Source organism: Chaetodon auriga, chromosome 1, assembly GCF_051107435.1.
Source record: "Chaetodon auriga isolate fChaAug3 chromosome 1, fChaAug3.hap1, whole genome shotgun sequence".
NCBI classification, from domain to species: Eukaryota; Metazoa; Chordata; class Actinopteri; order Chaetodontiformes; family Chaetodontidae; genus Chaetodon; species Chaetodon auriga.
Genome location: NC_135074.1, coordinates 5,581,706 through 5,595,164, shown reverse-complemented (window position 1 = coordinate 5,595,164; position 13,459 = coordinate 5,581,706). Strand labels below are relative to the sequence as shown.

At 43.9% G+C, this 13,459-nt stretch overlaps 1 protein-coding gene across 5 annotated transcripts in view; it reads right to left on the bottom strand.

The window, feature by feature from the left end:
* The window catches only part of dpy19l3 (dpy-19 like C-mannosyltransferase 3), a 55,404-nt gene that overhangs the window by 35,510 nt on the left and 6,435 nt on the right, over window positions 1–13,459 (bottom strand). For all 5 annotated transcript variants that reach the window (XM_076734847.1, XM_076734760.1, XM_076734500.1 and 2 more), the window contains exons 4-12: window positions 11,089–11,179; window positions 7,556–7,677; window positions 6,843–6,988; window positions 5,482–5,605; window positions 5,174–5,308; window positions 4,006–4,137; window positions 2,309–2,410; window positions 1,698–1,771; window positions 357–515 (exon numbers count right to left, since the gene is read on the bottom strand). In XM_076734847.1, coding sequence (XP_076590962.1) covers window positions 357–515; window positions 1,698–1,771; window positions 2,309–2,410; window positions 4,006–4,137; window positions 5,174–5,308; window positions 5,482–5,605; window positions 6,843–6,988; window positions 7,556–7,677; window positions 11,089–11,179 — 1,085 coding nt within the window. The remainder of the gene's footprint in view (window positions 1–356; window positions 516–1,697; window positions 1,772–2,308; window positions 2,411–4,005; window positions 4,138–5,173; window positions 5,309–5,481; window positions 5,606–6,842; window positions 6,989–7,555; window positions 7,678–11,088; window positions 11,180–13,459) is intronic.

Sequence of the window (13,459 nt, the reverse complement as noted above, 5' to 3'; positions counted from 1 at the left end):
TGAAAGAAAAGTCACCAAAAAAATCAAAACGGTTCTTTCTGTAGGGATTGTAAATGCACACATGGACAAACTTCAGACTAAGTCGGTCATTAGCTTTCAGTGGGACAGATGGAGGAGGTCACTCAACTGCCACTTGATAATAAACATCAATAGAATGGATGTAAGAGTAAGAGAAAACATGGAAATCATACTTTCAACTGTCTGATTCATTCCAGTATTATAGCTCCATCACCGTGTACCTCCTCCAACACAGAGCTGCCAAATGCTTCTTTTCATGTGACAGCAAGGAATTTCAAAAGCCGCACATCTCCTCCTCCCAAGTTCCCTCACTCATTTCCTGACCCGTCATCACCCACCTCATGTTCTGCAGTGCAGCCACTGCCAGCATGCCGCTGAGCAGCAGCAGTGTGAGGATATAGGGGTACAGCAGCAGGGTCCCAGCCAGCCGCTCCAGTGTGTCGAGGGGCAGCAGGCCGAAGGCCTCTTCACACAGATACAGATTGGCATCAAAGTCCCTACAGGAGGAGTGAAATTAATGAAGAGACGGAGGGAGGAGGTGAAGAAAGGGATGAACAGAACATGAGAAAGATGACAAACTTAGCAGCTGAAAGTGAAACATGTTGATGTTGATGAAGCTTAAGTTTCTGCAGATCTTGATTAACAGTGGGCTTTTATTTTGAAATAAAGGCAACATGAGGAGAGAGAAAATCCAAGTTTTGTCCAATCATCCACAATCAAGTTAAGATCACGTTAAGTTAGTTTCCCTGTACAAAGACTGACAGAGCCATCTTCTACACACAAACTGGAAACAGCAATGACAAAGCTTCTTAAACTGTTGCAAACATGGATATTTATATAAGTGTGTGAACATTTTGCACATTATTACTTGTATGTTTCTTTGACAATGAAACAATAAATGACTAAATTAAAGGAAACAAGGTATTTCCATGTCTCCTTATGTATCTGTAGGTCAAGCTAACAGGAAAAGAGAGACAGTGTACTATTATACAGCAAATACTTTCAAAATAAACTTCATTTATTATCTCACTATGGCAGGAATAAACAGCGTCAACTTGTGTAGCTTTTATATCTAGAGCATAGATTTTGTGCATTACGCTGGCAACATTGCCTCTGATAAACAGCCACATTGATAAGTAATTGAACTGAGAATTGAGATATCTCAAAACACAGAACAAAACTCAAGGGATGGAAATAAGAAACAGTTGGAGAGAAGAAATAAGTGTCGGCGAGTGAGAGAAATAGGAGCAGAGGCAGAGACGGAGCGCAGGGTAAGCACTGCATTTTCCACAGCCTCCTGAATAATTGAAGGGCCAGTTGTGTGGCGTTGGGTTGTGAGCTGTGTTATCTGCCACCCCGGAGCAGTTATCCAGTGGCTGAGCTGCTCAACACACACAAAGTATCTGATCGATGGGAGGCCTGCTGGTGTTACCCAGCCATCTATTATTCACACACACTAATGCTCCAGGTGCTGCAATACTGGTGCTTAGTGAATAATACAGTCACGCTGGATTAACTCAAGAGGTGAGTATGGGTGCAGACTTTGTGTATGCATTACAGTCTGTGAGTGCGCCCCATGTCAAAATCTATTTTCTAGAAGCGCGCTGTGTGACTGCTTTAAGTACAGGAGGATGTGAATTTTTGAGTGCGTGTGAATGTCTACGGGTGAGTGTTCATACCTCGTCGGCCCCAAGGCAAACTTTGACTTGATGAATTTAAAGATGTGTTCGTCTGATCTCAGCTGAAGAGCTGTCTGTAAACACACACACACACACACACGTACGCACACACACACACACACACACACACACACACATATAAGGCCATCTTGTCAAGGTAATAAATGGCACGCTGAGATGTGTGAATGAGTGAATTCATCTGGTTAGATCATATGGTGACCTCGTGTCATACCTACGTGTTAGATACATGAGGAGGAGGGCTGCAGTACAGGGAGGTGGAGTGAAACAGGAGGAAAGCAAGGGAGGGGTGGAGCAGCAGAAAGACTGTAAAGGGAGGAGCAGAGGAAGGAGAGGAGGGGATGGAAGGAGATGAGAAGTACAGAGAACAAACAGAGAATCTGCAGGAGCAGAGCAGACCGGCAAGGAGATAAGAGGAGAGAAAAGAGGCTGGAGACAGGAAGGGAGAAGAGTGAGAGGAAAACACACAAGGGCAAAGGAGAAAGGCAGAAAAGGAGGGAGAGGGTAAGGAAAGGAGGGAAGGGGACAGAAACGCAGAGGAGAGAATAACAAAGCAAGGTGTCTGGGGTGGAAGAGAAGAAGAGGAGGAGCACCTTGGCCAGGTAGTTGATGGTGAAGGTGAGGAGGAGAACCATGGCGCTGTGGAGAAGAAGCTTCCCCAGACGAACCAGCAGACTTCCTGTCTTCAAACCAGACTGCACGAGCAGAGAGACACGAGAGTTTAGTCGATACATCTGTTAGAAACATGAGGAGCGCAAACACGCACAGCTTCACTTGAACACACATCTCTCTGTTCATCCAGGCATTCAGGGCTTCACACGCTGGCTGCCACGGCCCACAATACTTTCAGATGAGGGAGGAACAGTTCCCAGTCAAGACCAGCAAGTCCCGAGTCAGGTCCGACTCCTAAACTTTGTGTTTCAAGTCCTACACTCTTCACAAAACAAATGAACTGCTTTCAAAAGCCTTTCACGACATTTGAAATTGTTCAGACGCCTCAGTCTGTCGTTCCAGTGACTCGGGTTGGGGTTCGATATCATTCTATTCAATGCAAATCTAATCTGGAATCCCTTGTTGAAACCAAAAGTCTTCAGCTCTCAATATCTGGACCAAAAGTTAAAAAATCAATAAATACATCTCTGTGCTTTAAATCAGTACATATTAAATTACTGTTTGTTCTTCTCTCGTTCTGAGATCCTGATGCAGAATTATCAGATGGTTAATATGTGAATGATGTGAAGGAAAGTTCACACTGAGAGATTCTAAGGACTGAATCTGACGTGAAGCAGCCTGATCTTTTCACGAGAGAACATTTGTCACTGTTGGTCTCGCAGAACTACAAAAAGACACCCTCCACTCGGGATATTAGAGTAATTCTGCAGAGCGGCGCTTCTTTTATCTCACAAATGATTTCTGGCTGAGTACAGACACCAGCTTGCACATTGACCAGACAGCAGCCATCAACTTTAATTAACTACAGCTGATATAATTTGCTGTCGAAGAAGTTTTTTCATTGAAACCGGTCAAAGATAAAAATTTGAAGTTTGCTCACCTGATTTTTTTTCCTCTAATGTGATAATGCGCTCGTCTGCATTGCTAAATTGTTCAGTCTGTTGTCAGAAAAGTGAAGAGTTGGTCCGCTGCACTCTTTTTTATGTCATCAGTTTTAATATCTGGGCTCGGGAGGGGAGCGAGTCATTCCAGCCTAAAGGTCAAAGTCAAAGTGAAGTCACAAATCGTTGGTGTCAAGTCCAAATTCACTAGATTCATAATACGTGTCTGACCAGAGCACAAGTCAAAGGACTTGAGTCCACAGCTCTAAAGCATATCTGAATGCCTTATACGTGCCTGCTTAATGCATGCAGTTACTGTACACTAATTACTTCCAGCCAGAAATGAACTCTCTCCCATTTCTGACTCTCAACCTTCCTCCGTCTTTCCTTCCATTCCACTTTCATCCTGTCACATTAAATGTTGCTGTAATTGTTACTATGATAAGATCTAACTAAGTGACATTTAGACCTGACATGTAAATGTGTCTCCAGCATACAAATTAGAGTGACGCCGTGTAAAAAGTGACTGCGGCTCAGACCTCTTCAATTCAAAGTGCAGGTGAATCTTCCATCTGTGTTTGTTAAACAAGTGGCCACAGCTGTCTGCGTCTTCCTCCGAGTGACTCTGATACACTGACAGCGTGATATTAATTCTCCATCTTCCCAATTCCGGCCTTTTCTGATTTCACACACACGGACACGCGCGTGCACACACACACGCACACATGCACACTGACCTGACAGTGTCTGATGAAGAGTGCGGCGACGATGAAGCTCAGGACTAGTGATCCCAGTATCATGGAGTTGCAGAACTGGAGGAGCCACACACTCAGCAGACCGCTCACTTGAACAAGGTACAGGGTGGTCACCTAGAGAAACACACACACACACACACACACACACACACACACACACACAGTGCTGTGGAACAACATGGGTAGGTAACGTGTAATGATGTCAGCTCATACAGGAATGTGCCACTGAATACTTTTGATCAGGGACCAGTCACCACCTGTGGGCCTGAAAGGCTGCTCTGAAGGGTGGTGTACCCCCTTAAAACAGGCATGCTTAAGCCATAATGTCACATGAGTGTAGACGTGCATGGTGTACCTGCCAACAGTGGCAAAGATACGAACAACTGCTTTTCCAAGTGAGAAGAAGACGAGAGTCAACGCAACATCAGCAAACTACATCCTAAAGTGGAGGCTAGCCTAGCTTTCCAGCTTACGCTTTTAAAGTGGAATACAATCCACAGCACCACAGGCCCGCCAAAATGTTGAATGTTCCTAAGAGACGCGACATCTTTAACTCTCTGTTAATCTTGTTGAAAGAAGGGAAACAAAATGTTCACAGCATATACAGTTCAGCATGCTACAGTCTGCAGCTCCAAGCTAAGCATCCACCCAGAAGCTGGAGGCGAAGGTCCTTCTACAAACGCGTCCAGAAACAGTTTAAGAAATGGACAGATATCTACAACAGCTACAGTATCATAATAGCTTATATTTCTGTGGGCAAAAAGTGAGGAGAGGTCAAATTCAAGTTTCATTTCATGTTGCTGTGAACACCACAAATGAAATTCCATTCACCTCCTCCATAAATCTCAGACATTAGCGAAACTATCTGCATGGCTAGACACCACTGGAATTAAAGAGGTGAATTCAGTGAACTGACCATAGCCACCACTGTTACAGAGATGTCTATAAGACTATTTGTAAAACTTGATAACGCTGATGAAAATAAACCCAGGAGCTACTAGACTTCTTTGGCATATGCAAATAAGCTACTGAGCTTACTGAGCAATGTTCATTCAGCTAAGTGGGCATCACAGTGGAGACCAGAATCCAGTTCTTCCAACACATCCCTGGAAGTAACCCCTTGAGTATCTGGTCCTTCTTGAAGCCGTACCTGTGCAGATGTCAAGAAGTCGACACAGTCCAGGGTGTATATGATGAGAGCCTGAACAAGCAGGATGAACTGGTTGAACTGCCACGTCAGACAGAAACAGAACGTCGTCACATACATCAACCACACCATCACCTTCTGAGGAGGGAAACACACAAACACACGGGGGTTACATATGCTGAGTCCTGCTGAGCTCTTCGCTTTTTTAAAGGTGGTTGGATATTGAGCGGGTGGCTTGACGTGCAAAGTCAAGGCCGATCTATGTGCTGAGGATTTTCAGCAGCTTTGATGCAGTGTGGGTTTGTGTGTACCTGCTGTAACGCGGTGAGCTGAGGCCTGAGGTAACATGTGATAGCTGTGACCTGCAGCGCGAGGAAGGGCAATGACCAGTTCTCTCTGAGGGAGATGGTGAACTCCACACGAGTGGTATCTACCCTGATAGGAGGAGGAGAGAGAAAATATGAAACATTCTGACTTTTTGTGCTGTGGTTTGTGTGTTGATTGGGAAAAACACCAGAGGAATCAGTTGAGATAAGGCATGAGCAGCTGATTCACTGATGGCTACTGTGATAGCTAGAAAAAGTAATAATGTCATTTGCCTGGACAAAAGCACATTGTAATACACAAGGTTCCAGTGAGATTCGAATGTAATACTAATATGCTTCAGACTCTGCTGTTTTGTTTGGTTTTTTATTTGTTCAGGGCTGCTCTTTGTGCAAGTTTTCTGAAGTTGGAAAAATCCACTCTGTGACCGTCCATTTACTGTTTACAGGGGTCACCACAAGTCTCACCTCTGTATTGATCTAACGGGATGGCAGAGAAAATTCCAGCAGGGTTTCCGAACTTTCAACACAAAAACGCAGCAAGCGACACACAATAAAAGGCAGACACCGACTCACACTAAAGAAAACTAGAAGGGTCTTCTTGACCTCTCCATGCCCAGTATTACCAGTCTGGCAAAGAAATACTTCATCATATTAGGAGTTAGAAAGTTGATACCACTCTCATGTCTGTGAGACAAAACTAACAAAATCCAGCTCTCAACAACCTCTACATTGGACTAATTAACACTCATTTCATCTACAGAATTATTCCTGTTTCTGCAAAGTAACACAGAAACATGCTCTCTGTCCATCTGACGTCTCATTTCTGCCACTGGCCATCACACTGCAGGAGAGACAGACCACGACAGACAGGACACAGATTTAGCACATGTACAATAGATGAAGTCCTCGTCATTTTGGCCACCTGTTGATCAGTAGAATACTATGAAACCATTGGCTGGACTGTGTATCATGTCACCCTTGTGCATATACAAGCACGTGTGTGTTCTTGTGCATGACGGCAAACAAAACCCACATGTAGAAACACTGCTCCATATCGGTAACAGGGGTCAAACACTCAGGGGGACTATTGCAAATCTCCTGCCAATGAAGAGCTGAGTGAGGATAAAGACTAATAAATAAAACTTGAAAATGAGGAAAGCATAACAGAAATGGCACAAATATGGCCATTTTGTTTTGAATACAGAATTCACCCGATGTCATCCAAAATGAGGAAGTCAACCTCTTATCTTAACATTCCCAGAGTCAAGTGGATATCTGAATGTGGCACAACCCTCTCCCCATGTCTCTGTCTCACGCACACACATGATCACACGGTTATTACCAACCTGTTTAGGATGTACCAGACCCCAGTGAGCGTACCAGCCAGCCAGGAACCAGACAGCAGCCATGCTGTGAGGTACAGAGCGATCACATACACCGCTTGGAGCGAGAACACTGTGTAAATGTAGAAATACACTGGCTCCAGATACGACTGGCGCCCACACACACACACACACACACACACACACACACACAGAAACCATTAGTTCATTAGGCACTGTAAATGAACGCACACAGAGTTGACTGCAGTGACAGCGACTGACTCGGACGCTCAGGAACACTGTGGCATTTTCAAAGTTTGGTCTGATATTTCACTTCCTGGCATTCTTGTCATGGTGAGATCGTTGCGGAAGCTAAGCAGCTGTTTCTCAGTTAACTGACATGCCAATACAGAAACCTTTTCCTCTAGGGTGACAAGTGCATGTGTGGCAAGCCACGTCAGCTAAAAAGACCAAACTGTAAAATGCCACAGCACTTCAAATGTCTGACAGTCTCCCATTATGACTACTGGGTTAATAAGAATGACAAAAGACGAAAAATCGAAATATTGGAGAGTGGTATTATTTTTCTATTTTTCACACAACAAGAAGGTTTTCTTTAATGGGCCAAAATGGCAAGAAAATCAAAGACCATTCTGTAATAACAGCAGTCATTCCTCTGATCTTTTGTGTTTTGTAAGCCTATTGTAAACAGCTGACTGCTGAGTGATGTGTGTTACCTGTATGGGCAACAATCTGTAGAGCACGCTGAGAAAGACCTCTTGATAGATATTCATTCGCTGTAGGAGATTAATGGTCCTCTTGGATTCTGTCAAGTTGTCATGGATCAAATCTGAGAGCCCTAGGAACACACACACACACACACACACACACACACACACACACACACAGAAAATGCCACCATTTCTTCCACAATGACACATTCGCAGAATTATTCCTGGCTTTGTGCCAATCAAGATCGAGAGGAAGGGGTCTGAATATGTCTCAAAGCTAACTTTACAAATTTACAGTATGGTGCTATTAAAGAACAATAACAGTGTTTGAAATCTGTCAACCACAGAAACCACAGACCGCTTTGCTTGAATTTAAGTGCTTAATTGCTGGAGGAACAATGGATGTCTGAACCCATCAGTGCATTCAACCTTGGAAGCCCTCAAAACATCATTTCCTTTACTGAATTAAAAAAAAAAAAAAAAAAAAAAACTACTACACTCACTTTTTCTCCAAAACTTTCACACCAATAACTCACCATAAACCCAGCATCTAAATGTGTCAGGGTTTCCTTTATAGGACAAGACAAGACAACCTCCACTAACATCAAAAGACTCAATGGGAAATAAAACATTAACCTTTGAGGAGAAAACACAGAGGAGCTATTACACACCGCAAAGGTCATATATATATAACTGAGGGTGGCTATTGTTTAAGCTGTCATCTACTAACTACATAGATCACGGGAGGTGATGTGTCCAGATCTGGGTGGCATATTACCTCTACTAAACAGTTTCCTGCAGGAAATCCTGTATTAAGATGAGGAAGTTCTGCCAAAGAAGCTTTAAAGCCACTTTGGGCAACATTTTTACTTATATGCACGACACGTCTCTCATCTGTGTTGTTTGAAGGTGCAGCAGGCAGTGCTGTACACCACCTGCCGAGCACCAAACACTCCACAGACAAAGTTAATGACTAGGTGGTGAAACACAGTAAAGCACACAAAGTTGAAAGGAAAGTAAATATTGGAGTTACATTTGCCAGGCTGCCACAAACAGGGCTGCGATTGATTGCTAATGTGTACGTCCCTGATAGGTCAACAGGCAACTGTTTGCCAACTACTTTGCCATATCAACTTGACACATCACTGTTGTTCCCAGCTGGTATTCTGCAACCCCCAAAAATTAGTCATGGAAGGTTTTAAAAGCTAATTCAGGTTTATTATGACTTGGGTCTTGTTTTGTAGGCAAAGATGTTTGTGATAATGTCAAAATCTGGGAACGAGGCAACACTGGTTCAACTAAGTCCAACAGAACAGGGAATATGAGCAGTCAGACGACAGATATATTGGTCCACAGATTCTTTTAGGGTAAAACTGAAAGTGAACACAGCTGGGAACAGTCCCTAATTGCACAGGACACAAAATTGGGTGAAGCTACAGCAAGTACAGAGGGTCAAAGCTGAATCAGGAAGCCAGCGTGGAAACTGTGACTGTCCTAATTTTAGCATTCACTTTTGTCTCCTCTTCCAAATAAGACAGAGGGGGGGTTTGTTTACAACCCGTCTGATCATCAGACTCGTGTCTTTTGCCCTGTCTAACTTTTTTTTCAGCAATGTCGCTGCACTCCTCTCTCTCAGGAACAGCTCTGGTGAGTTCAGTGGTATTATCACAGACAACGACGATGGCAAAAAGGACAAAAACAGGACCCAAGTCGTAATAAAGCAGAGTTATCTTTTAACAATGGCATTATCATACCACACAAAAAGACTGGTGCTGATGTTACGTGAGCTCACAGACACGCTGGTGTCATTATTCCAAATTAGGCACTGCGTGCAGTATCATTACTATGTATTTGGTTTGACTGAAATAAAGAGTGACATCAAACTCGGAGCAGAGAGCCGAGCTTCTGCTTCAGGTTGGGATGTGTCAGCCTGATCGCTGCAGTGTTCTTGATCCACGGACGACCATAAAAACCAGCGCTGGTCTCGACAAACAAAGGCACCCAGTACCACCCACAGTCACGATCCACTCCATTCTCCTTTCTTTCAAACGGCCATCCTGCTTTTTCACCCTCCTTCCAAATTTCCCCCCTCACACTGATTCCTTTTCCCTATCTTAGCTTTATCCTTCCCTTGTGTCCTGTTCCCTTTTCTCTCGTCCCTGTTTCTTTCTTTCCATCCTTTGTCTACCATATTTGGTTACTTTCTCCCTCCTCACTTTTTCACTTTCCCACATCAATCTTCTGTTTTCCATCGCTCCATTCTTCCTTCCATCCCTGTATTTTTCCCCTTTCTCCCTAAACCTTAACACTTGCACTCCGGTGATTTGTGCATATCAAACCGTTCTGCTGTGACAGGAAAAGAAGTGAACTCAAGAGTGAGACAGAAAGGAGGTCAGCCAGTTTCTCTACTGATTAGTCAACAGCTCAATTATTTGCTTTAGTGGAAAATTAGGCCTGCTTCCAAATAGGAATTTTACATGATAATGGAACAAAATAATGAGACTAATTTCCCTCGGACCAGACGGTGCGTCATTGAGAAACCACAGTGATTTGTTTGGTCTGGTTGGAAAACAGAGAGAAAAAAGTTTCTTCTTGTACGAGTGGGTCGAGACAGCCATCTGGTGCGAACGAAAATGTCGATAACAATGTTGGTTTCACAAAATAACAATTATTAAAATATCCGTGAAATGCTGGTTTATGTGATTTCATACTGCCCTTATGGAGCTGTGACCCTCACTGCCTGTTGGCTCAGCCCTGCTGCATTACTGTCACTTTGTCTGTCAAGCTTTCAGTTCTCGTCCGGCACATGTGCAGTCATCACTGATAACAGTGATAAATTTACAGCTCAAAATCTTAAGTAATTTTGGGGAAAGAAAGGGTAACGAAGGTAGACAAAAGCAGGCTTCTCACTTCAGCCGTTTGTCCGTCAGCAGTGACTGAAAAACACTGGCAGATTCATTCAGCTGTAGCTAGCTACCTAATTATGCTAATGTAATGTCCATTAGTTGAAAACAGCATCTCTGGCTGACTCTTTAATTATTTCAACTGACGTACAATGATCTTACATCTGTGTTTGATGGCTAGATAAATGATATCATACTCAGACACTGGGGCTAAAGCTGTAGGCCTCCTCACTGGTGGTGGAAATATAATAAAGTGAAATGTCAGATCAGACCGCTCAGCTTGTATACTTGTGTGTATTTTCAAACAGCATGGTCTCACTTTCAATATTTAAAAGAAAAGGCAAATTTAACACTTTCCTGGGTTACACTGACTGGAGTTGTTTGGATGTAAACTTCCATTAAAAACAGGACAGAGCCTGAACTCTGATAGCATCCAGGAGTGAGGAAACACTAAATGATTAGTACTAGTCATGATCTTTAAATCATGACAAAATTAGTTGATGATATGCAGTCAATTAGACTCAAAATCAAGGTTGACATGGATGGACAGGCTGATATTTGCTAAATATAATAAGAGGCCAAGATTGGTGTGACATAAGTTACATACAGCAAAATCACCAGGGACGTAGAATATACCTTGCTGTATGGACGGGGCCTGCAACATTTGCTTGAAGTAGGAGTAGTACAGTCCACATTCTGTCCGAAAGGAGATCTCCCGCTCCACTTCCTGAAAGCACAGAGGAGAATTTGGCTGTATGAAAAGGAGCACTTCTGTTCTCTATAATTTGAAAAACATCCTGGCAAGACATGACAGAAACATGGGGGATAGAGGCAAAGCAGCTAATACACTCGTAATCCTCAAGAGTAACAATAAGACAGGTAACAGTGTGAGCGTGTGTGTGTGTGCGTGCGCGCTTGGAGCGTGTCTTCCCAGGAGACTTCCTGCTTGCCATGCATGATTACTGTCCCACTGGAGGGTGAAGACAGAGAGCAAACAGTGAGCAACCAGCTGCAGAATGTTAATCAATCATCAATCTATCGGATTCAGTTTGTAAAGATGTAAAAGCTGTGCTTGACTTAAAAGAAATTCTTTGTCTTTAGTAACATATATATGCAAGGAATAATGCTCAATGAGGTGGGCCGCTGAGAGGTGTGACGCTTTTTACTTGCAGCGTGTTACCGACCAATCCCCTCGGCACTTGTACCACAGGATGCAGCTTAATTAAAAGGTTCTAATTAAAACGGAGTCATAACTCCTACCGTGAGCTGAGAGAACCACAGCAGATTCTCATGTATGGCGTTGACACACCAGGCCTGAGTCAGTGCCAGCAGCCCGGCCAATAACAGCCCTGCTGCCATGGAAACACACCGGCGCCACGGCCACAGGGGTAGAATGTCTGAACCGGAACAAGTACCGGATCCTCCAAGTATAGAAACCCCCCCTGTACGGCCCCATTGTGTGGCATTAGACCTTTCTGTCCCCAGCATCATGTCACTGCTGCATCTCCCTTCAGCTGGTGTATCTTGCGAGAGGCCCAAATTATGTTCTATCTTGCTGAGCTTAACTCTCTTACGAAGCTCCATTGCCGGAGAAGATGGAGATTATCAATAAGTTCTTGGATCCTTTGATGAGCTGAATCCAGGTAGATAAACAGCATGCTCCTGGGTTGAGCTATAGAACTGATCCAAATCCATTACGGCAATAAATGTAAATGCGGTGTGTTTTTCTTTTCTTGAAGTCGGTCCAAATAAATTAGCTTTTAAATCGCTTCAAGTTCCTTGCCAAAGGAAATACGCAAAAGCTTTCTCTGAGGGAATGAGCAGCTGATTTCCTTCCCAATCCTTCTTTTGAGTTTGCTCCAGGCAAAACAAGCCTTGGCTTTTCACCAAGAACTCTGATGAGATGGCTAATCCTCAGTTTAAATTAAGGTCAAAGCAAACAGGCCTGGTTAACAAGTTCACACATTGCTCATTAGCCTAAAAGCTAGTTCACTTCTCAGAAGGCAGCAATCCTCTTCTCTCCGTTTCCCTCTGCTACCAATTCCTTGTTATGGGTCTTTGAGTAACTCCCATTTCTCTGATGTGGTGCTTGAAGAATCCAAGCGAGGGTCCGTGCAGCATTGGCCTTGCTTCCTCTTTCCTCTGCCACATGTCTAAAAGAGCCTAAACACAGGACAACCTCTGCCCCCCTCCGGTCTTCAACAGAGGCTTCAAAACAAAGAGCAATCTGTCTGAAGAAATCAGCGACCGAGTATGAAGAGAAAAGCAAACATGAAGCCGGAGCCACAGTAAGTCAGCGAACAACTGGATGGGCTGTATATAACTGGAGCAGCCAGAGGGAGGGAAAGAAAAGACAGTTGACTACTGGTGACCCCTTGTCTATAAAGACACACATGCTCACAGGAAAAGAATAAGATGGGGTGGGGGTGGGGAGCAGAGAGGAGAACATGTTGGAACACCATTCGGAAAATGCGAGGAACATTTGTTAGAGGGTTTCTGGATCTGGAACTGGAGTCAAGCTGTGAGCACATGTCTGAAATAAACTCCATGAGGCAACTGTCTCACTGCTTACGTAAGAGTGGTGATAATAAGCATTCTAAGGGTGTGTGTGCGTGTGTGGAAGAGACAGAGGGAAAGAGCGAGGAAGCAAGAAGAACTTGATGATAATCCCTACAGACTGTGTAACCTCAGGCTAGCACTGATACCACAATTCCTCAACACGCTGGTTGAGGAAACCACATGTGAGATCATTAAAACCAGTCTCCTTTCTGTTAAACAACAGCTTCTCCACAGACTGCCAACACTCTGATAGCATCAGTCACGTAAGGTCAGGTCAGGCAGCAGCAACCGCAAAGCACCAGCATCAAGCGGGCAGGCCTCCCAAGATCCCAAATTACTTTCCAGCATGTTTCATGGTCCTTTCGATCCCACTTGACCTGGATGTACTTTAGAGAAAATCTCTGTGTGTGAGACAGTAAGTGGAAGAATGGGGGAGAGACAGAGAGAG